Source organism: Phocoena sinus, chromosome 16 (assembly GCF_008692025.1).
Source record: "Phocoena sinus isolate mPhoSin1 chromosome 16, mPhoSin1.pri, whole genome shotgun sequence".
NCBI lineage: Eukaryota > Metazoa > Chordata > Mammalia > Artiodactyla > Phocoenidae > Phocoena > Phocoena sinus.
In genome coordinates this window covers 3,041,935-3,065,451 of record NC_045778.1, presented here as the reverse complement: position 1 = coordinate 3,065,451, position 23,517 = coordinate 3,041,935, and the positions used below count along the sequence as shown (strand labels likewise).

Here is a 23,517-nt window from a genome sequence, read left to right as displayed (position 1 = left end):
GGTCATTCTGGACCTAGGACTCTTTACTTTCAAGTTCCAAGGAATAAAGGAGATCATGGCTGAACCTTACTTCTAGGAGCCTTACGGATTTGAAGGTAGCGTATATAATCTTATTTTTCCAGTCTTTGCCTGTGTATCTTTTATATCTATGTTTTTTAAATCAGTACCAGCTAAGCTGTACCAGAGACCTCTCCGTTCCAGGGACGAGCACCTGGCACCGTGCCACGTAACGTGCATCTACCTATCGTGCTAGCGTGTGTGCCCCTCTGGCCCGGCTGCCTCAACGTGCCAGGGTATTTTTGTTCACACTTAATTCTGTGAGGCTGCTCTTCTTTCAGTGCCCAAGGTTAACAGTTTTTCACCAGGCCTTTTCCTTCAACATCCACATAGATATTGTTGGCTTCCTTTGTTTAAAATTTCCCTTTAGGGATACTCTTTTCTTCTCCAGACAAAGCTCTTCTGCCTTTTCATGTAAGAACTACTCAGTATGGGTAAAAACCGCAAACTAGAGAATGATCAACTGATCTTACTTAACTCATCGCGTAGCCGTCAACGTGGTATATGGAAGAACTTTTGAATTAACCTTGTCCCAAACCAGAATGGGCTACTTTGTGAAGTAGTGAGTTGGCCATCACTGAAAACATTTAAATAGAAACTGGATCATCCCCACCTTGGAGGAGTGATTAGATTCTTAGAGTTATTAGGGACCTTCTTGCTGATAGTAATTCAAATATTACCTACTATTTGCCTTTCCAGTTTAAGATGGCACTAGCTAGTAACTTATGGGAGAAAGCTGATAAGTCTAGGCCTTTTGTTTTCCCTAGGTTGAAAATATGGGAGTTAAACTCTTCATTTATTCATTCATTTTCCAGATATTTATTTTGCACCTATTTTTGTCAAGCGTTGAGCTAAGCAAGTACTTAGCCAGGCAGTGGTGAGCCAGAGAGGCTTGGTCCCAGCACTTAGGGCTCTATAGCTACTAATCAAATAATTATACAAGTAAGCATAGACGTATAACTGTGCAAATCATATGAAGGAAAAACAAAGGGTCAACATAATCTCCCTTAAGTTAGGGGTATCAGGCAAGACAGCTTTCAGGAATTGAACCATGAGCAGGGACCGGAAATGTGGATTGGAGTTAGTCTACTAGCAATGTGGGGTTGTGGGTTTAAACTTCCTTGGTCATAGCTGCTCCACTCTGTCCACAGAAGATATCTATAGTTGCAGTATTAGACGTGGGGAAGATTCTTTTTGATCAGGAAATGAATTTGTCCCTACTATACTTTGCCTGCCCACTTCTGTTATAAATTTTATTTCTAATATAATACAAACCCTTTAAAATCAGATACGCTCTTCAGCATATTCTTATTGTTGCTTAGTAAATGATTTCTTCTTCTTATGGGATTTCATTTCTCTTCTCTTCCCATCTTTTTTGCACAGTCTTGGCAAATGGTTGCCAAGACCTTCGTTGAATACTGCATGAAATAATAAAAAGTTTTTGAAGTATTAAAAGCGTTGTTTATAGACCCCTTTCCTTGGCTCTAAGCAATTTATTAAGTAGAAAATGTTTTGCACTTATGTGTTTGTCTGTAAGCAGCTGGTAAAGAGGAAGGACTTATGTCTGGTCACACCTGGATGTATGTACAGTGCTGTGCTGTCCTCACGTGTTGTGGAATCTACCACTTCCTAAAGAAGCCGAATGAGGTTCCCATGTGTGGAAGCTCCCAGCTATAGAGCAAGGCAAGAAAGAGCTGACAGCGTTCCCCTCTAACCATCCAGGTTTTACTGGAAGAAATAAAGTATAAACATTCCCAAAGCGGTAGAATTTTCAGGTGTTTCATTTGGTTTGGGGTCCTGAATGGAATGAAGCAAGAACTCTGAGTCTCCCGAGATGGGATGCCCTTCTGACCTGTGTCTTTTAACTTGTGTTCTAAGTAGAGGTAGCTTATTCTTGACTTGTTTTACAGGCAAACCCAAAACCACTCTGTATCTGAACATCAATCTTGACTTTGTGTAGGGAATGTAGGTGGAAATACCTGTTACTCTGTTGAGTCAGTGAAGCCCAAGAGACTATGGCTAATGAGTACCCATCGTTAGCCAAAGAGCATATCCATCAGTCAGAAGAGTCACCTGTGTAGAATTATTTGGCTGTCATACATGCCTGTAGGCATCTGTACAATGGATTAACAAAAAGAGGAATTCAAATAATTGAGATGTCACTTGGTTCTGAGCGTAAAGTTTTGCCAAAAGCGACATCTTTAGTCTTGTATTATCTTAGCTTTTCCTGTCTCTGTGTATGTACAAGTTTTAATCATATCTTAGGTGAATCTGGTATGAAGCTATCATTTTAACGTGTACCCTGTAGGCTAAGCATATCACAACTTAGTGTCGGCAGTCAAATCTTCTGGCAGAGTGACAGCTGTTTGCATAATCAGACATGATTCGTCTCCAAAACACAATAGAGCCGTCATTTTGTATGTTGGACCATTGCTGCCTATAGAATCTTTCCAATTGCTAAGCTAACTTACTTAGTTTTTCCCTAGCTTCCGCTTTTGCTTTAGCTTTTCTGCCAAGTGTGCATATGCGTGTCTTCAGATGCACCAAGTAGTGTGGTTATGTTCATCGCCTGCTATGCGTTATTTAATAGCATGTCTTGTTTCTTGGTCAGGTTTGGCTGGTCCTATTATGGTGTCATCCCTGTACCACCTATAGCTTTTTTTTTTAAAAGATTTTTTTTTTTTGATGTGGACCATTTCTAAAGTCTTTATTGAATTTGTTACAATATTGCTTCTGTTTTATGTGTTTTTTTTGGTTTGTTGGCCACGAGGCATGTGGGATCTTAGCTCCACAACCAGGGATCGAACCTGGGCCCCCTGCATTGGAAGGCGAAGACTTAACCACTGGACCCCCCAGGGAAGTCCCAACAAACTGTAGCTCTTACTTCTGAACTATTTTTAAAGTTTAAAAGGCAATATTCTGGGGGACTTCCCTAGCGGTGCAGTGGTTAAGAATCCACCTGCCAATGCAGGGGCATGGGTTCGAGCCCTGGCCCGGGAAGATCCCACATGCCGCAGAGCAGCTAAGCCCATGCACTACAACTACTGAGCCTGTGAGCCACAACTACTGAGCCCGCGAGCCACAACTGCTGAAGCCCGCGCCCCTAGAGCACGTGCTCCGCAACAAGAGAAACCTCCGCAATGAGAAGCCCGAGCACTGCAGTGAAGAGTAGGCCCTGCTCGCCGCAACTAGAGAAAGCCTGCGCGCAGCAGCAAAGACTCAACGCAGTCAGAAATCAATAAATTTATTAAAAAAAAATTCTGTTATCAAGCCACTTTGGAGACCAAACACTAGAGTGTGATGTTTGTAACATGATCGATGTCATTGAGTAGTCTGTGGAGGGAGCTTTGAAACAGCCGGGAAGATTAATCCCCATGAAAGTAAAAAGATAGGTGTTCCTGGAAACCAAAAACCACTAGTGATAAGAAGAGGAAGCAAATCAGTTACAGCACAAATTGTGTCCCTGAAGTACATGATTGATATGACTTAATGTGAATATTTTCTCGCTTTCGTATAAATCGAATGTAGCTTTAATTCTTTTAAATACAGGTTTCATGGTAAGTTTCTCCTCATCTGCGATAAGCTAAAAATGTATGTTTGTTTTTTATTTCAGAGCCAGGCCAAGTCTATTGCCGAACAAAAGAGATTCCCATTTGCTACTGATAACGACAGCACAAATGAAGAGTTAGGTGAGACTTGACTCGGGGGCTGTTCCTGGGAGATTTGCCTAGAATTTATGATCAGATGCAGGTAGGCAGGATGGTGAGACAGAAAGAGCACAGAGCCTGGCTCTGCCGGCACGAGAGGTTTGATCTTGGGTAGGGAGGGCATTCAACCCTTGTGAGGGTCTCGGTACTATAAGTCATAAAATAAAAGGTCTGGATGGAATCCGTAAGGACTGTTCCACACCTCTGTTTCTATGGAGATTAATAATTATGGTAACGAGTTCTTATGAGCTACTAGCGTTCATTAGAAGGTTATTTGTGTGCTGTCATCAAATATGAACAACAGAGAAGTAAAAGCAGGAGAGAATCATACCTACTTCAGTCTTCTTTGTAATAAAATAGCTAGGTTTGAGTTAATTTTACTGTGGGGCCAATCAGTTATTGTTGGGTCTAAGCATGTGGGTGTAGAAAGTTGAGTTCATTCTAATCGGCAAACGGGTCACGCAGTTTGGCTTGTTCGAGGCACGTCTTAAAACGGTCTGGTTTCGCCAGTGTCTGATATGCTCTGGGTGTGTCTCCATCAGTGCCTGGTCAGCTCACACTTGAAAGAGTGGAAACAAAATTGAATAGAGGACTGAACACTGCAGCTGGACAGATTTCACATAAGTGCGTTCTCCCACATGTTGCCTGGTGGCCCAAAGCGCCTGTAGAAATTTTTTTCTGTCTGATTTACACATAACCATTTTATCCTTTCTTCTACCATATGCATTTTATATTAAGACTGAGCACTTCTTGTATTGGCTTCTTCCTTTGTTAGTGCAGATAATTGAGAGTTGACTATTTTGAAAGTATTAATCACTTTTTGTTTATATTCTTTGAGTGGGCTTGGAGAATTAATTATCCTTTAAGGCATCAGATTTGGTCTCTGTTGTAGTCCTTGGATTCTGTTGAGCCTTATATTCATTTATTAAATAATGAATTAAGAGTCTAACGTGTGCCAGGCCTGTCCTGTGCTCTAAGAATAATCGTAGTACACCCTGGGATAGGATAGGCCCTGAGCTGGCTTAGGAGCTTTTGAACCTCAGTATTTTTTTTCTTGGAAAAATGACCTCTGTCAACATACACATTGTGCGGAGATGTGGAATTGCTGGTTATTAGCAATTTCTGGGAGATTCCAGCTATCCTAGTTTTTTCTTTATGTCTTTGAACTCCCACAACCAAATTTAGATCCTAGTACGAACAGTTATTTATATTTGTCCAAGATTTAGGTTACTTTTTAATGCATACTTTTGGGTTTTTCTCAAAAAAATATTTACTTTTAGATGGAAATATTTGAGAGCTGCATTTGATTTTATTTGAGTGGAGTTCAGTAGGCTAGCCAAGGACGAAAATTTTCAACATGTTGCCAAGTATAACATCTATCCGCTAAAGCCGTATTTGTTTTTATGGGTCACTTATTCATTTGTTCATTCAACAGATATTTACTGATTATGGGAAGATAGATAGGAAATTCTGAAAATTTAGATCTGAAAGGAATCTAAGAAAATTTTCTACAGGCTTGTTAAGCAAGACTCAGAGAGTCATGAGAGCGACTGAGGTCCCTGTGGTGACACAGCCAGCGAGTGGCGGGGCCAGAATCTGAGCCCAGTTCTTGGCTTTCTAAAGTATCTTCCTACACTCAAAAATGCACAAGTTTATGTTTCAGCCCCTGTTCATCCAATCATCAAGGAATTCAAACGATTTTGCAGTCCAGCCCCGTGCACAGTAGTTTCAGTGCAGCCCAGAATTTTCTCAGAGATGGGTGGGTCCTGGAGCCAGGCAGCCTGTTTCCTTTGTCTCACTGCATGCTGTCTTTGGACAGTTTAAATGCTTCAGTTCCTTGTCTGCAAGTGGGGATGACAGTTGTACCTCCCTCACTGCGATTGAGGAGTAAATGGGTTATGATACATGCATATAATCAGGATTGTGCCTGGCACGTATTAAGGGTACTGTACATGTAACTATTATTGTTGTTGTTGTTTTTACTACTAATGCCGCTGACCCCCGCCGAAGAGGTCTCTGGTTATCTCATTGTCTGCTACAACTACCTGAATAGTATCCATTCCCATTATTCTGAATAGCGAGTTTGAGCTTAATTATCTTTTCAAAAAAATTAGGATGAAAACAGTCCTCTTCTCATGTTGATGAATGCCCCCAAAAGCTCTTGTATGTTTCTGAACTTTACTTTTCTCAGGTTAGTTATAAAGACACTCTAAATCTCTTTCTGCATTTAATGTTTTGACTACTTTTTAGTGTCAAGGAATTTAAACTCTGAATGACCTTAAAAGTTTTAGTTACCCATCTTCTTGAACACGTAATTATGTCCTTGAATTAGAGGGTTGCATAAAGTCTTTTTTGCAAAGAAATATGATCAAAATAGTATTATATTGAGTTAGGAATACAATTTTTCAGGGATATTTGGGACTTTAGGGAGTTAGGGCAAATATTATAGATAAAAATGTAATCTAGAATATTAAAATTTATTGGTTTTTTTGACAGGTGAAAACGTTTAGTCTAAGTTGTGCCATGTTTTAAGAGATATTCATGGCTCTAATTTCAAAATACCACTTACCTAAACAATTTGATTAAAAACTATCTGTGATCTTTAGAGTATATTTTGAGTAGTGTCTTGACTATATTTTGAATAGAAGAGCTAGAGAAAAGACTAGTGGCCTTTTGCAGTGCTGTGAATTATATCTACAGTTAAGCACCATATTAATATATATTAATTGGAGCCTCTGTTTTTGTTCTTACTAGGTAATTGGCAGTAAATTCAGCACCTGCAGGAATCGAGATATGTGATGCTATTGGGGTATTTCTTCTAACTTTCACAGTAAAGTCACATTGCCATGTTATATGGACATTATTCAGGCTTATTACTAGCTCTTTTGTATATATAGATAAGAAACATCGTAAAGATTATTTGGTATTTGAAAGTGAGTGATGGGCTTAGAAAAAGATAATTACTTCTTGTAGGCAGGTGTTTTATAGATGGCTTTAATAATTTAAATCTAGATGGAACTAGAAGACTGATTAGCAAGTGCTGAGTGGTAGGAGAATTCAATTACATCGTATTAACTTCTAGGTTTTCTTTAATTGCTTCCAGTCCTTGGAGCTGCCTTTTAAGATTTGGTAAAGAATTTAGTTACCGATTCCAGTCTGAGATCCTTTATTCGTTCCTTTAATGTTTCTGTATTTTTTCATAGCTATTGCATATGTGTTGATTGGCAGTGGTCTCTATGATGAAGCAATAAGACATTTTTCAACAATGCTTCAGGTAATTTTTCTTCTTAATTATATGATTGCAAGTTTATAGTCACGACAAAAATATGGACTTATGCATAGCTAAAGTGCTGCAATAAAACATGGATTTTAAGATTTTACAAGAAAGTAAAGGAAATCAGCCCTGACTGAGCACTTTCTTAGTGCAGGCCTTGTAACATGCTCTCATTTAATCTTTGCAGTATTACTTTATTTTAAAGGAGGAAAATGCGATCTAAGGAGATGAGGCAATTTGCTTGTAGTCTCCCCACCATCAGGTGGCAGAGGTGAGATTCAAACCGAGTTTCAAAAAGACAGACGTTAGCTTCAGTTCATATTCCTCTCTACCTTGATATCTCCCATGAGATGTGGACACTGGAAATTCTTAGAGCTACGGATGTTTACTCTCCATGCAGGAGTTGATCTGCACGCTTAAGTCCATTCGTGGATTTGTTTCTCACCTTAAAGTATAATTATGAGACTCTTCAGTGGAAGTATTGGGCCTCTATCGATTGATGGCTGTGTTAAAATCCGGTACAGACCAAGTGCTATCATACGCAAGTGTAAGAGTTGCATAGGAGACCTGCAATGCAGCCTGACATTGCTGGCTGTGTATCTCAGGTCATGATTTAACTGTACTCTGGTAGATGCCTGGCCATTATCCATTCTTTGTCCAGGAGGGTCAAGTAGAGTTAGAAATACCCAAGTTCTCATCTACTCTGCTGCTTACTAGCAAGTTATTTAACCACCTGGATTATGGGCATAATAATAACTACCCCCAAAAATATTCTCGTTCAGTTTGAATGAAATATCCTAAAAAGTACTTTACTAGGTGCCTGGCACATAGTAAGTGCTCAGTTAATTTCAGCTATTCAAAGGACCATTCTGGCATATTCATCTGTGCTAATACAGTAAGAGCCAATAGATAGTTTACAATCCAGCAGGCAGACTTAATTTTAAAGTATTATTTTTGAAATTTTTGCTCTGCTTTTGTTTTCTCTTTTTAAACATATGATTAATTATGTTGACAATTCTATCTTCACTCTCAAATAATCAATAAGACATTTTTATAGTTATTACTTTAAAGTGCTTAGATCCAAGCGGCTATGTGTTTGAGTGGTCAGAGGGAATAATATTCTTCAGTGGAGTTTAAAGTACGATGGGTAGATTATAAAGTTTTAAAAATCGCCTTTCTGTTTACCACTGCAGTATTCAAAAAGGTAAGAAAGCACTTTAACACCCTGGCTTGAAAGGGAGGTTTTGATACATTTATAGGAACAAATGTCAGTTAATTTACGGTAGCCAACAGAAGACAACAGTACAGGCTTGCAGACATATTAGCAATTTATTTAACTTTTTGAAAAATATTGTTATCCGTCTAGCTGAAGGCAATATAACAACGTTAAAGAAAAAACTTTAAGTAATGAAAAATTTCCTAATTCTGCCACTCTACCATTATTTCAGTTTATGACCTTTTCAAAGTATGCATTTGTTTTTTATAATCTGAACTTACGTACTATTTTGTATTACTTTTTTACTTAATTTTATAAATGTTTCTCAGTCTTTCTCTACAATCATAATTTTAGTGACTCCATGGTATCTCTGTTGTCCATTTATTATCGTAAGACATCTATTCCTTGCAGTTGCATTCAGAAAGTAGATCAGAATTTTTCTCTTTGTGCTATGAAAAGATATTAATATGTTGAAGTTTGATATAACATTTTCATCAATCTGCGTTGGGTTGCTTTCGACTGGTAAATTTTTCTTTGAGAATGTGTGGGTTATAAGGTTGGACTGGTGACTGGTGATTCAGGCTACGATGGGGCAGGAATAGAGGATGATGGAGCAGCAGAAAGTTCAAATGCTACGGGCCCGCAGAAGACGAGACTGCGTTGTCATTCATGACACGTCTTTACATGGGAATTCAATGCCTTTGGCTTTCCTGCCGGTGCTCTTCTTGGGGATGTCTCTCTTCCCCTTTGTTTCGGTGCTTCCCAGCCTTTTCTGCATTATAACACACGTGGAAAATCATGACACGCTGGAGTAAGCAGGAGCAAATTTAGAGACATCCAGATAGAGCCTGGTGAAAATCTGTCACATTTTCTTTACGTTATGTGACTATGCTAAATGCAAAATACAAAGATTTGACATTAAGTGCTAAAATTCTTTTTAAAAATTTTAATAAGAGACTTGATCCTGCTTTTCTGGACATAACTTTTCCATATTAGGCTTTATGTTTGAAACGGATGTACATAATTCCTGTTTAAGAGCTTTTCATGGATTTCTTCAAATCTTTGATAGCCAATCTCATCAAGAAACTGCACAACCACACGGTAGCAAGTGTCCAAAGATTAGTTATTGCTACTTCTCTAATTGACCAAAACTCCTTTTCTTACCATGAATCAGAATTTGCATAAATCAATCTCTTTATATTGTATTTTTAAAGTATGACCATTCTTTAAATCTAACTGCTCTTCCTTTTCTTTTATTGGCAAATGCAGCAATACTGGGTCTTGGCAGTAATGAAACTGATTTTTACCCCAGCAATACTTTTTCGTATCCAGTATTCAGAGTAGTGGTAAAGCATTTCTTCAAGCATGGAGGGATGCCAAGTTAGGACTCAACCTAGCATCACCAGAGGGTCATTTTTTGTCAGTATATGCTATCAGATGTTCACCTGTTCCTTGCAGGATCTTTCCACATGTGCGACAACTCTTTATTTATTTATTATTTAAAAAAATTTTTTTTGCGGTACGCGGGCCTCTCACTGTTGTGGCCTCTCCCGTTGCGGAGCACAGGCTCCGGACGCGCAGGCTCAGCGGCCATGACTCACGGGCCCAGCCGCTCCGCGGCATGTGGGATCCTCCCGGACCGGGGCACGAGCCCGTGTCCCCTGCATCGGCAGGCGGACCCTCAACCACTGAGCCACCAGGGAAGCCCAACTCTTTTATTTTTAAGCCAATAAACATCGTTTAACAAATCTTCAGTGATAACTGTTCACAGACAAGCTTTTCCAGTTTTTTTTAGCTTGTTATCTCCCGACAAAGTGTTTCTCTTGGACAGCCCGCGAACTCCAGGGTGAAGCGGGAGTGCATAGAATCGGACTTCATTCATAGAAAGCTGAAGACAGATGGGGCCATGGGGGCTAGGATTTTATTATAGTCACCATTTATATAGGATCATTTAATGTGAAATTTGAATCTATGCATGAGGGCCACTCATATTCCAGAGTGACCTTTTGATGTAAAGCTTTTATACTTTCTTGTGGTCTTAGCTCCAGCATCAGAGAACAAACTTAAGGGCTATTTCCATAATCTTTGTTGTGTCAAACTGTTCCTTTGAATATTTATCCAAGTATGGGTTGTTTGGCACGTCTATAAAGGAATACAGTGTTCCTTGAGCATCAAGGTTTCCAACTGAGCACAATTTCAAGACTTAATAGATCTGTCCGTCTTCATTGGAACCTCTTGATTTTAAAAGCGTATCAGTCAGTGTTGTCTCCACGTCAGTGTCCTTGTGTCACTTGCACATGTGTCAGCACCTCCATCATAGCGTTCTTGAAAGCGGGACCCTTTCCTGATGTCTGTGCTGCTTTGATGCTCATGCAGGGCTGGGTGACGTAAGTGCTGTGACAATGTTATGAGGCAGTTGGCCTTTGCTGTTAGTTGTGTGACCTTGAGCTCATCTGATTCTGATCTGATTCTGGTGGAATTGAATTCATGAAAGAACTTCGCATTAGCAGACAAAGTGTAAAGCATTCCTCTGCACGTGATCTTGTAACCGTCTTTTATGTACATATGTATGTGCGCCTGCCACTTACACAGAACTTAATCCTTGTTACGTTGCTGTGCAGTGACGTTTTTGACTTATTCGTTTGTCTTTGATCCAGTGACTTTCGAGTTTGAACAAAAAGCCAGCCTTGTGGTGGAAAAATTAATATTTGTAAATTTTAAAATCACTATGTAAATAATATAATGAAGGTGGTAAATTAGACTTTTGTGGGTTTAAAAAAATTGATTCTTTTGAGAATTGAGACATTTAAGTGGACATGATCCAGTAAGATAACAGTCTTATTATACCATGATTTTGCATTTGCATAAAGTGAGTGATATTGGATGATTGAAATATTAGTTTAATTTAATTCATTTAAAATTCTGAAAACTTTATAAAGTGTAAATATTATTAGACTTGTGTATTCAAAAATACTTTGAAATGATATTCTGAGCTCAATTAGTTTTTAGAAATAAACATTGTTTTTTATTTGAAACCATAATTCATTGTGACATTTCATAAAGAAAGAGTTTTGACTTGTTAACATCCAAAGCCAGTGATAAAGTAATAAAGTTGTATCAATCAAAAAAAGCAATAAAATCTACTATTTATATTTAGGAACCTGTAATACTAGGCTATATTGTGGTGTGGTAACAGCCACAATAATTATAGATCCTTCTACGCTGTCGAAAAGAAATTCTAAAAAGAACGTGTAAGTTGAATACTAGAGAAAACAAACGTGCATCTGTAACGTCTTTAGGTTTTCTCCATTCGACTGACTCTTCTTTTCAGAATTTTCTTGCAACCGCACAGAAGGATGTTTAGTTATTGCGGTAGTTATCATAGTCTAGTATTACGGGTTCCAAATCGACTGCCTGCTCTCCCCTGATCCCACCAGACCCTCCCCAGCCACAACTGAAAAAGAATTCCTACTCGTATCCTAGTGTCGCCAAGCTCAACGAATGGCACAGGGTTATGTGAGGCTACGTGTTCCACACACATGTGTGCCACTTACTTCATCACCAACTCTGTCTGTGTGCCTCCTAAGTATCTCCTTTGTCCATCTGCTACTCCCGGCTCTGTTCAAACCACGGCTGAGCCACTTCCATCTGCCAGATGACAGATGGGGCTCTCGGTTCCTGGCTTCTCTCCTCACACCCTCCACACACACTCACATGTACATACCATACAAACATGTACTTTAAACACACATATACTTTGCTGCTACTTTTAGGTTAGAGATAAAAATCCTTAATGAGGTCCCTACCTGCCTCTCCAACCTGAGCTTGGAGATGCCGTGTTCCCCGCGTCCCTCTGAGCCTTTGTACCGTCTGCCCCCGCTGCCTGGACCAGTCATTCTGGGATTCCCCCATCCTCTACAGATCTCAACCCAGGTATCTCTCCCGTAGGAAATCCTTCCTAACCTTGTTTAAGTCTTTATACGTTTTCTAAAAGCACCATTTATTACTCTAGCATTTACTGAAGGTGTAACTTTACATTTATGTCAGTGATTCTTTGCCTGTGCTCCAAGAAGGCAAGCATCTTTTTTGCCTTCTGTGTTGGTTCTCGCTTACTATGGTATTCATAGCACATGGGCCGGGACATGGCTCATAGCTGGCCCTGAGTAAATATTTGTTGAATGAATGGCTCACATCCATATGACATATAGTGGAACAGAGGAGAGGGGCGTATCTATTTTCCAGGGGCATCTGGAAGGCGTCAGAAGAGAGGGTTCAAGGATTGAAGGACTTTCTTGGGCACAGAGGCCGTGGGTGGGTGTTTCAGGCAGATGAGAGCATTTGCAAATGCACCGAGCTTGGGAGACCCTGTTGTATCTAGGGAACTATTAAGTAATGCCAATTTTTATTATTATTTTAAGATTTTTTTTTTTTGATGTGGGCCATTTTTTAAAAGTCTTCATTGAATTTGTTACAATACTGCTTCTGTTTGATGTTTTGGTTTTTTGGCCATGAGACATGTGGGATCTTAGCTCCCCGACCAGGTATGGAATCCACAGCCCCTGCATTGGAAGGCGAAGTCTTAACCACTGGACCACCAGGGAAGTCCCATTAAGCCAATTTTTTTTTTTTTTTTTTGCGATACGCGGGCCTCTCACTGTTGTGGCCTCTCCCGTTGCGGAGCACAGGCTCCGGACGCGCAGGCTCAGCGGCCATGGCTCACGAGCCCAGCCGCTCTGCGGCATGTGGGATCTTCCCGGACCGGGGCACAAACCCGTGTCCCCTGCATCAGCAGGCGGACTCTCAACCACTGCGCCACCAGGGAAGTCCCCATTAAGCCAAATTTTAATTAGAGTATGAATTGTGAGTGGGGCAGAGGAAGGAGGTGAACAGAGAGGCAGGAAAATGATCAGTACTTTTTGCAAAGGCATTTAGATGTTACCTCACTGTTTTTCAAATTACGAGGCGCTACCTTTTAGTGGGCCCTGAAATTAATTGGTGAGTCAAGACTAGCATTTTTTTAATGAAACATACCAGACGAGGAAGTACCAGATTACACTGTGTGTAGTGAGGCTCTTGATGCGACGTTAGTGACACTTGTTTCTGGTGTGTTTGTGTGTATGTTTATGTATACATGTATGAGTGTACTGGGTTACGGTGTAAAATGTATTTCCTACTGTGGATGAGAGTGGAAATGTTCCAATTTTGCTAGTGTAGGTGCTGGGGGGCAGTGAACAGTCTCAGTCAGGGGAGTGTCATGATCACCCTGAGACGGCTTAGTGTGGGCCTGGAGACTGGATGGGAAGAAACAGGAGCGTGCTTAAGGCCATTGCAGTAGCCAGGTGAGAGGGGAAGGCTGCAAACTGGACAGTGGCTGATAGATCAGCAGGTGAAAGCACCGGGATATCTTGAGTAGATATGTTGGCTGGGGACATGAGGACAACTCCCAGGGTGGCTGGAGTGGCCACTGGGTGTATGGAGATGTCCGTCACGCAAGTAGAATAACTCGTTATTTAAATGCACTTTTTTCTAACTAACCTCCTGTCATCTGGTATAAAATTTTCCTCAGTTGAGGAGAAAAACTTCTCTGAAAGTGGGGCTTCCTCTCCCTGGAGGCCTGTCATCAGCAGGCATGAGCTGCATGGGCTCACCAGCCCCACCCAGCCTGGCCGAGGTGCTGCTCTGTTGACTGTTCTGTCTTCTGGCAGGTGCCATTGCTAGGGAAAAACGTGAAGACCGTCTGACTTTGATTCCTCAGTGGAGAACTCTTTTTTTCCTGCTTCTCCTCACCCTCTGTACCTGTATCCCTCTCTCAAACTACTTGCTCTGCCTTTCTTTAAGCCAGGAGGAATATTTATGTGTTTATTTATTAGTTTTTAATTTTTATTTTTGGCTGCGTTGGGTCTTCGTTGCTGCGCGTGGGCTTTCCCTAGTTGCAGCGAGCTGGGGCTACTCTTCATTGCGGTGCGTGGGCTTCTCAGTGCGGTGGCTTCTCTTGTTGCAGAGCGCGGGCTCTAGGAGCGCAGGTTTCAGTAGTTGCAGCACGCGGGCTCAGTAGTTGCAGCACATGGGCTCTAGAGCTCAGGTTCGGTAGTTGTGGTGCACGGGATTATTTGCTCTGCGGCACGTGGGATCTCCCCGGACCAGGGCTCGAACCTGTGTCCCCTGCATTAGCAGGCGGATTCTTAACCACTGCACCACCAGGGAAGTCTCCAGAGGAATATTTAAATGTTTAGTGTTATCTCTGGGTGACAGGATTGTAGGATGCCTTTTACCTTATTTTTTGAGCTTTTCTTCATCTCCTAAATTTTCTATAATTTATAATAAATTTTCTCTTTATTTATTTAAATACGATATTTTCAGTTGACAGTAGTTTTCTGTTATTTTCTGTAATATGTCTTACTTAACACTTTTTTTTTCTGATTATAACTGTATGTGTGTTTGTTTTCAACAATTGAAAGGAATGCACCAGCGTATTATGCAGAATAGGAAGATACCTAGTAATCCCACTCTCTAGAGAAAACTACTGTTAGAGCTTTCTTTCTATGCACCTACTGGCCCACATAATCCTATATAAGTATTATTTATAAGAAGTGACTACCGTTCCTCTCTCGTTCTGTAACTCATACTTTTTCCCATTTAGCAAATAGCAGGGACAACCTTTCATGTCGGTTACACGTACGTTATGAACCAGAGATCCAAAACTCTCTGGGAGCCAGAGAAACACATTAAATGAGCAAAGTGAATTGATGTAGTGTAGAGACCACGGGTGGGCTCATGGGAAGCTGGTGAGTACACACCCTTCATCGAAATAGGCAGCCGGTGCCTGTGTTTTTGTCACGTTCTCACATTCCCATGCCCGAATGTGGGTCTGTCATTGTTGGATTTTTTTATTTTCCAAGAGAAGCTAGAAATCTGTAATTATTTACTTGACTTTTTCCAATTCTCCATATACCCTGAGGCCCATCTGCGGGCTGGGCTGTAGGCAGCGATGCACCCACTTGCTACCTGAGGTGACGTACCTGATTCTGTTTATAGTAGCCTTTTTTTGTTTTTCAGCGCATAGCATCTTATCCTTTATTTTTTCGCACTTTCTCATCATTGAAGTTGATGTGTCTTTTTCGGCAATACCCGCAGACACCCGATCTCAGATTTGAAACTGATAATAGATTAGCCTCTAAAATAGCTCATTTGCTGTAGCCCTGTCAGGTTCTTCCTTCAGGATCTTATAGCCAGAGGCTGTGTACTCTTCTTTCTTAAATATGCAGGGAAGCATTCAGAGAAGAGGCTAAGAATTGCACAGGTTAGATGCAGACGGGAGTTCACGCCACTGCCCCACGTGTAGGGACTTGATGGCAGGGGCAGCAGACGCCCTGGTCCTTGGGACTGAGAGGCGTTGCATCCAGTCCACATGGGAGCAGGTTGCAGAAAGGGTCTGGTTCTCACTCTGACCCCTTAGAATAAAGGACTGTATTAATCCCCAACAGTCTGTGGAGTCGACTCACCTCTTGTTCCTTGTTGTGCTGGCTCCGACGGGTTCTCTCCTTTTCAGATGATTTCATGACTACCTGAAAGCAGACCAACTAGGAGGGGGTGTCACCCAGGCCCTTTACTCCTGTATCTGCTTCTCCGAACCTCCGTTTTCTCTCTGAGCTGTGTTTGCTGGTGGCCCAGCATAGAGTTGCTGAGAGGATTGCATTTTAAGTAAGACGACTGTGCGAAAGAAACGAGCACAGCGCTCAGTAATGTTGGTTTTCTCTATTTTTAAGTGTTTTTTTTTTTTTTGATGTAAAACTCTTATTCATGTCTCATTCAAATGAGCTTTAGAAATACAGACTTTTGTGGTTGGGGACTGTGTATTGACTGACATGAGTAGTGGCAGCATAATGTAGAGCTGTCATTTGTGGCATTAACGTGCTGTAAGCAGAAACTGATTTGTTTTGTTTTGTTTTGTTTATGGTTTTTGACGTGTTTCTGTTTTGGTCTGAATAGGAGGAACCTGATCTGGTTAGTGCAATTTATGGCCGAGGGATAGCCTATGGAAAGAAGGGATTACATGTGAGTATGGAATAGTTATGCCTGCCATAGTGTCTACGTGATCAGACTCGGACCAGGGTTCCCGTAGAGCCCCTCACCACTCCCCGGGCTCTGAGGGAGCACGCAGTGGTGTCATTCCAGTTCACAGATGAGACCATGGCCGTAGGGGACTTCTCCAAGATCAAGTGGCTGGGATGTGGGGGGATGGGAGTTTCTGCCCAGGTCTTCTGAGGTTACTTTCTATTCCAAAAGGACAGCCTTTGGCAGCCTAAACTTAATTTCATGATGAGCTGGACATAAGCCTAGAAAAACACGAGACCTTGACTGGATTCCTGAGAAACACTCATTGCTGTAAAAGAGAGACGGGGCATCAGTAGTGTAGCAGGACTTAGAATCTGAGTTCCTTCCACAATTTTTAAAGGTTGAATAAAAGAACAAAGGTTTTTTTGTAAAATTTATTTTTAATTTGTTACCATACATTATACTTTCCCAGATAGATATGTCTCTGGAGCCTTATTCCCCTTATTTCTCTGAGGAATGCAGGAGAAAGGTTATAATAAGTATTGGATGGCCAGAAAGTTCGTCCAGGTTTTTCCATAAGATGTTCATATTTATTTCTAAATAAGTAGTTATGTCATTACTAAATTACTGGACTTTTCAGAAAATCTATTGAAGCTGGTTTTGAATAACAGTATGTCTCGTGATGTTACGGAAAAACCCGGATGAACTTTTTGGTCAACCCAATATATTTTGGTCAAAAAAGGCACTATGGTATAAAAATGAAGACTTTTCCTGAGAGTATATAGTAAATAATGAAATGGTCTAAGATCAGATGTCCAAATGTTCAGTCTTGAACATTCTACGTAAACTTTTTCTATTAATTTCTTTTAAAGATATTCAAATGAAATTATGTCTTGAGGGAGAAGTGTCACTTTTGTATCTTTGCCAATTAAAAAAAACTGTCCTAATTGCCTGCCAGCCCACTGGAGAAATCTTGTATAATATTTGTATATTTCTGAGACTTGAGAAGGAAGACTGAGCAGGAACTCAGATTTGGGAATGAAGATGTTTAGGAAGGAAACAATGTTACATTCAGAGCATCAATAAATAGCCCTAGTTAGGTTCAGGGCATCAGTAAATGACCTAAGTTCCCCTAGTAAAGGTCAGCGATAAAGTAATTTGTAAATTTTAAAGAGAACAGGTTTACCTGGACTTCTCCAGGTGTAGGTGTGTAGGCCTAGGGGTTTTGATTGACACTGACACGGCTCCTCTCTGTTCCCTCATTGCCACTGGTCAGCATCGTTTTGCACACTGGTGTCCGTATATGCTCATCCCTTGAAATTTGTTGATGTGGTGTTTCAATAGGTTAAACTGAGAAAATGTCTTGCCCTCTGTGGAACTTGGGATAGGTAGCCAGGTCCCATGTGCTGTTGATGGGTAGGTAGACTTGAGTGAGTTAAGTAATTGTAATAGAGCTTATTTAACTTGGCCGATCTCTTATTTAGAAGCTAAGTTCATATTTATTTCTAAATAAGTAGTTATGTCATTGCTAAATTATTAGTTTTTTCAGAAAATCTATTCAAGCTGGTTTTGAGGAACAGTGTATCTCATACTAAGCTAATGCCTTTTCAAGGACATTAAGAATGCTGAGCTTTCTCTGTTCGAACTGAGCCGAGTAATTACCTTGGAACCAGATCGTCCAGAGGTATTTGAGCAGCGAGCAGAAGTGAGTGTGGCTTTCTTTTTCCCTCTGTTGTTATTGGATTAGTCGAATCTCAGATTTTTTTCCTATTATTACATTACTGAGAAATTTTAAAACTCCCGTATACCTATTGTGTTTTCCTCCATACATACATAACGCCTTTAAACACAGTTGAAATTACTAGAAAACTATGGGCCGAGTGATACTCGTGATTTAACATATAACAGTAACATTTAGTATTAAGGTGTACAGTTTTGATGTGTACTACCACTGTCAATGTTTGTTGAAAACTATGTCCCCGTGTTTATTGTATACATGACTTACTTCAGCAAAACAATATGACAGTATGGTCAAATGAGATTTATAGCCTTTGGAAGCATGTGTGCGTGCGTGTGCGTGTGCGTGTGCGTGTGTGTGTGCGTGCGTGTGCGCGCACACTTGCATGTAATTTTTATGAGATATACCTATCTACATAGACATGTAGATCAGGTAAGGGTGACCATAACTGGAACTTGGGACTCACGGTGGAGACAGAGAGGCAACACGTGGTGACAGTTCCAGGTAACGTGTGTGACAGTGGACGCCGGGAGAGGGGCTGCTTGGTCAGGAGCAGAGAAGCATGGTCTGCTGGAGCCCTGGGACAGATCGGCAAGGGGAGAGGTGTGGGCGGTGTTTGCAGAGGCCTCACCGAAGAGGTGATGCTGGAGCTGGTCAGAAACCATGTCCTGGGGAGCAAGGTAGAGAAGGGCGTTCAGGCCAGAGAAAGGAATGTGTGCAAAGGCACCCCTTTTAAATGAAATGGGTCCATTTTACCATTTTCATAAAACAATAGTCAACCATCCAGGTTTCATGTTGTATTTATTTTACTGCACATTTAACCATGTGAAATGCTTTAGAATTTATGTTAATGTTTTCAATCTGAGTAAAACGTAACTTTTAATTTTCTGATCTGGTGGGATTTCATAGTTGGACTAAAGGGACGAATGACTTTTTCCCCCTCTCCTGGGGGAGAAAACTTAGCAAGCAAAGGGCACACTAAGTGTTTCAGTAATTTTCAAACTGCATTTGTGATGTTCTCAGAATTGTAGTGTCTGAAGTTACAGTTCGGTTTCTTAAGATGAGTTTTTTGTTTTATTGGGGATTTGGCTTTCTGAAGGAAATTCCTTCTCAATTAATGAAAGAATTCGTTTTCTCATGGCACTTTTGGATTGTAACCCTGAGGGTTAAGTGACCGTAATCTGTTCGCTGCTGCACGAGAGTCCTGTTGGTTTTTAGGGCGAGCGTTCGGTGGTTCACTTGGTGACCTTCTGCTCCAGGGACTGGGTACTGTGCTTTTCCCCGCCATTACACTGATGCTGTGCTAAAATGTTATGAATTTAATTAAGCACACTTAGAAAGAAGACTGATTTAGCAGCTTTAAAAAATTTGTATATCTAATAAAAAGCTAATTGTGTACCCCAAATGATGTTAGTAATCAGAAAAGTGATTTCCAATGATCTTAAAAATATATAGTAATATCCCCCTCTTCTGGCATCACCAGGCAGTAATGTCATGACATAGTGATTCTTCCAGCTAAATTACAGGATACCATTTATATACGTCAGGAATTATTTTATGAGAAAGCTTTTACTTTTATACTTTCTGAAATAGTCTATATGTAGTGAACATAATTTAACCTTTTTTAGTTACTCTGGTCCTTATTATGCGTATTGATTGTTGTGCTGGGGTGTGATAGTTCACTTATGTCTCTAGGGGTTAATATACTGGGTTGGGATGTTTTTCCTTTGAAAATATAACCCTAGACCCCTATGCTTCTTGAACTCTAAGGGCATATTTTCCATTGCTTTCCTCTCTCTGAGCTTTCTTGCCCCTGGTCATGTGCCTGCCTGAATCTTCCCTCTCTTGCTGCTTTTAAGTTGCTGCAGAGGAGGAAACCAGTTAGTAAAACTTGATGGAAATGACCTATTATAAGAACAAAATTAACCCTAATTTAAGGACATCTGTTCCGGATGAATTGCTTGAGCTTGATTGCATGAATACTGATACCCATTTTGGGTTTTCGTATGTCATTTGGGTGAACTTCTGCATTCTGAGCTGTCTTCTGTATTGTCATTGTTGCCTGAACACCACCGATGGCTCCATCAAAAGAGCATTCAGAACAGGCCTGCAGATGTTGCTTCACGGCCCTGCAGATCATGACTGCTGAGTTGAGAGTTGTTCACAGAAGAGGGCTTACAAAACACCTGGAATCCTAGAAATTGCCATTCAGCACTTAATACTACAGACGGCATAGCTAGACGCCACGGAGGACTCCAATCCGTGTTGAACAATTCCTCTATTTTAATGGTTCAAAGTTATCTTTCAGATTAATTTGACATGCCAAATTTTGTTTTGAAAGGTAAATGATAGGTTGGGGAACAAATGGTCACACTTCAAGAAAAGCAACATCTGCTTTGACCTAGAACATGAAACAATGACAAGGCAATTGCCATGGTCATAGTTCATCCGCATCCCCTTGGCTGGACAAGATCGGCAGCCCCTCAGCTGTTGACTTTGAACCTCACTGCATAGTACGTGGCGTCAAGGGTTCTAGACGGCTGAGAGGGTCACGTTGCGAATGTGGGGTGGTGAAGCGGAATTGAAAAGTCAGAAACATTGACGGTTGTAGGGGCGATCGTTGGGACTTTTCTCCCCTAATTACATTTTTGGGTTTATAGATTCTGTCCCCTCTGGGACGAATTAATGAAGCAGTGAATGATCTCACTAAAGCTATTCAACTTCAGCCCTCAGCACGGCTGTACAGACACCGCGGGACCCTGTACTTCATATCAGAGGTGAATTGTTCTTGCCTTAAAACATGCCCTTTCAAAAAAACAAAAAAACAAAACACATGCCCTTTCATGCTGATATAGATTTCGCCTTTCCTTCTACTTCAGAAAGCTGATATTGGATAGATTTGGGTTTGGGGCTGTATTATAATAGCTCGTGATACAAGACAGTTATGAAAGCATTTTCTTTAGCTGAGGTCGAACCCAGTGGAGAAATATTAAGTACCAGGAACACATTTTCTTGCTTGAACTGTCAGCAGTAACTAATTCTGGGCCGGGGGAGAAAAGAAAGAGTGAGAAACAGAAGAAGAGAAATTCGGTTTACAGATTATACCTTAACTGTGCTTGCAGATGTCAGCATAGAGAAGCAGGTATGCATGTTGTCAACTTAGAGGTACAATTTGAATTTCTTTGGGTATCCCAACCCGAAAACCATAACCTGAACTAATGCGGCTTCCCAGACTGTAGCTTCTCAATCTAGCAAGATTATCTTTTATCATCAGAGTGGTATTTATGACTGCCATAGCTATTTTTGTGGGCTTGCAGTCATTTTAATAACAATTTTCTGTGGCAAAAGAAAGTAGATTTAAAAAATCTCAACGTAACACATTTTAAGGTTGATCTATGTCCTAATTATTTTAGAATTCAGTATAATAAAATGCTAGTACCAGAAAATAATTTGTAAAATTTCTGTAACAGATTATGACTTTAATGGAATTTAAAATAATATTCTTTTTTGCGGCTGAGACAGTTTGCTTAAATTAAACCTTTGTGAGTTTCTCCTGTCAATTGAAATCGACTCTTTCAACAAACAGTGTAAGCATTCTTCTAACATTCGTGGTCATGAAATGTTTCCTTTAAAGCCAGAAAGGGCACAAACTAAATTGGGATTTCTTTTCCTCTGTCAGTCGAAAGTAGGACATGTCCAAATATCGAACGAATACTACTTTATTTATTTATTTTTTCATTCTCCTTTTTGTAGGACTATGCAACAGCCCACGAAGACTTTCAGCAGTCCTTAGAACTGAACAAAAACCAGCCCATAGCTATGCTATACAAAGGTTTAACTTTCTTTCACAGAGGACTTTTGAAGGTGAAAGTGCTGTGCAATACGTGTACCTACAGCGATCCTGCTTCTCCTTTGCGGTGAACTGAGCGGGGTTAAGTCTGGCAGGTTTTAAAATGACGTCTCAAGTGTCTCATTGGTTTATTTTAGAAAGTCGTTTGCATTGAGATATTTATTGAGCGCCTACTATCTGATAGGTACTTGGAGGAAGGTGCAGAAGGGGAGAGGGCGAAAGGTTATAAGGGAGAAATAATGCTTTACACTTGGGACGAATACAGTTTCCAAAGGCTTTCCCCACAGATAACTTATCATAGGGTGAACACACGGAAGAAAGCAGTAGAAGCAGAGTGCTTTGGAAGCAGAGGTGAGAAAGATTCATTTGAACTCGGGAGTTAGGGAAGGTCCAGAGAGCACGTGGACTTCGTCCTGACCTGGAAGGCAGAGCAGGGCTGGGAAGGAGAAGGGCTCTGAGGGCGAGAGGAAGGTGTGAGTGATGACGTGGGGGGCGGGGCCATGGTCAGGCCCTTGAGCAAATAGGCAGGCTGAGTGTGAAGGGCTGCAGCACGGGGAGGGGCCCTGAAAGGTCTCGGGTGCCGACTTGAGTTGCTAGGCCCAGAGGGGCTGTGAAGTCTAGATCTGGGGGGACATACAGAGTTGAGACCCAATCTGTATTGAGGAAGTGGTTGCTGATGCAGCGGTGGCCGAGGAGGGTAGGGACAGGGGGACTGCTGAGGGGGTCACTGGCCACGTTCAGGTCAGGGGCGGCCAGACTGCCTCGGGTCCTCTGGGGGCTGCAGGAGCGGTCCCAGCACTGTCCCTTGAAGGCTGCTGTGGGAAGAAGGAGGCGAGGGACAGAGGAGAGGCTCTGTGTCAGCTGAGTGGGGCAGGGACGTCACTGCCAGCCTGCCTGCCCCTCCTCCTGCCCGGGACTCTCCGTTCTCCGAGCCTGTCTGGGGAGCCTGTCCTACAGCAGCTTCTTTTCGGCCGGGGTGAGGGGCAGAAACACGGCTGAGAGTAGAGCTCTGGCTCTCACCCAAGGCCTGACACTCCAAACTGCCCGACTGAAGACAGCCGGCCTGAGAGTCACAGACGGTCTGCCTGCCCGCCTAGGTGAAGGCACTCATTCTGACCAGGAGGTGGAGGATTCAGAGTAGGCCGCACTTGGAAAGTGGGAAGAGCTTCAACAACCTGTGGCAGAGAAGGGTACTCTGGCAGAGAGAGCATGCGTGTTATTATTAAAAATAGTTCTGAGGATCTGACACACACATAAACACACACACTGGGAGGGTGGGGAGAGGGTTTACCTCTAAAAAGGCCACAAGTTGTAAGTCCTCCGTGTTACAGACAGTGCCTGTCACATAGTAGGTGCTCAGTAAGAATCAGTGGGGTAAATGCATGTCAAGGGCAGAGAGCTGAATTGGAGTTGGAAGGCCTTGCTCTGAGCTCTCGCTCTGAATCTTATTAACTGCGCTGCTGACGCCGCTGCTTGAACTCTTTGAGCCCGTCTCTCCACATTTATCAGGCAGAGATGATGCTACTGTCTGCCTCTGGAAGTGAGAGTGAGGCTTCCATAACACAACACGTGTGAAAAGCCCTTTATAAACTGTAAACCTGAATCAGGTATTGATTATGA

General features: G+C 41.5%; 1 protein-coding gene across 5 annotated transcripts in view; it reads left to right on the top strand.

The window, feature by feature from the left end:
* TTC13 (tetratricopeptide repeat domain 13) overlaps positions 1 to 23,517 on the top strand; it is a 93,373-nt gene that overhangs the window by 41,144 nt on the left and 28,712 nt on the right. For 3 of the 5 annotated variants that reach the window (XM_032607415.1, XM_032607416.1, XM_032607419.1), the window contains 6 exons: positions 3,671 to 3,746; positions 6,968 to 7,038; positions 16,244 to 16,309; positions 17,922 to 18,014; positions 20,708 to 20,824; positions 21,801 to 21,911. In XM_032607415.1, the coding sequence (XP_032463306.1) occupies positions 3,671 to 3,746; positions 6,968 to 7,038; positions 16,244 to 16,309; positions 17,922 to 18,014; positions 20,708 to 20,824; positions 21,801 to 21,911 (534 nt within the window). The remainder of the gene's footprint in view (positions 1 to 3,670; positions 3,747 to 6,967; positions 7,039 to 16,243; positions 16,310 to 17,921; positions 18,015 to 20,707; positions 20,825 to 21,800; positions 21,912 to 23,517) is intronic. The other 2 variants (XM_032607418.1, XM_032607417.1) reach the window with 1 other exon arrangement.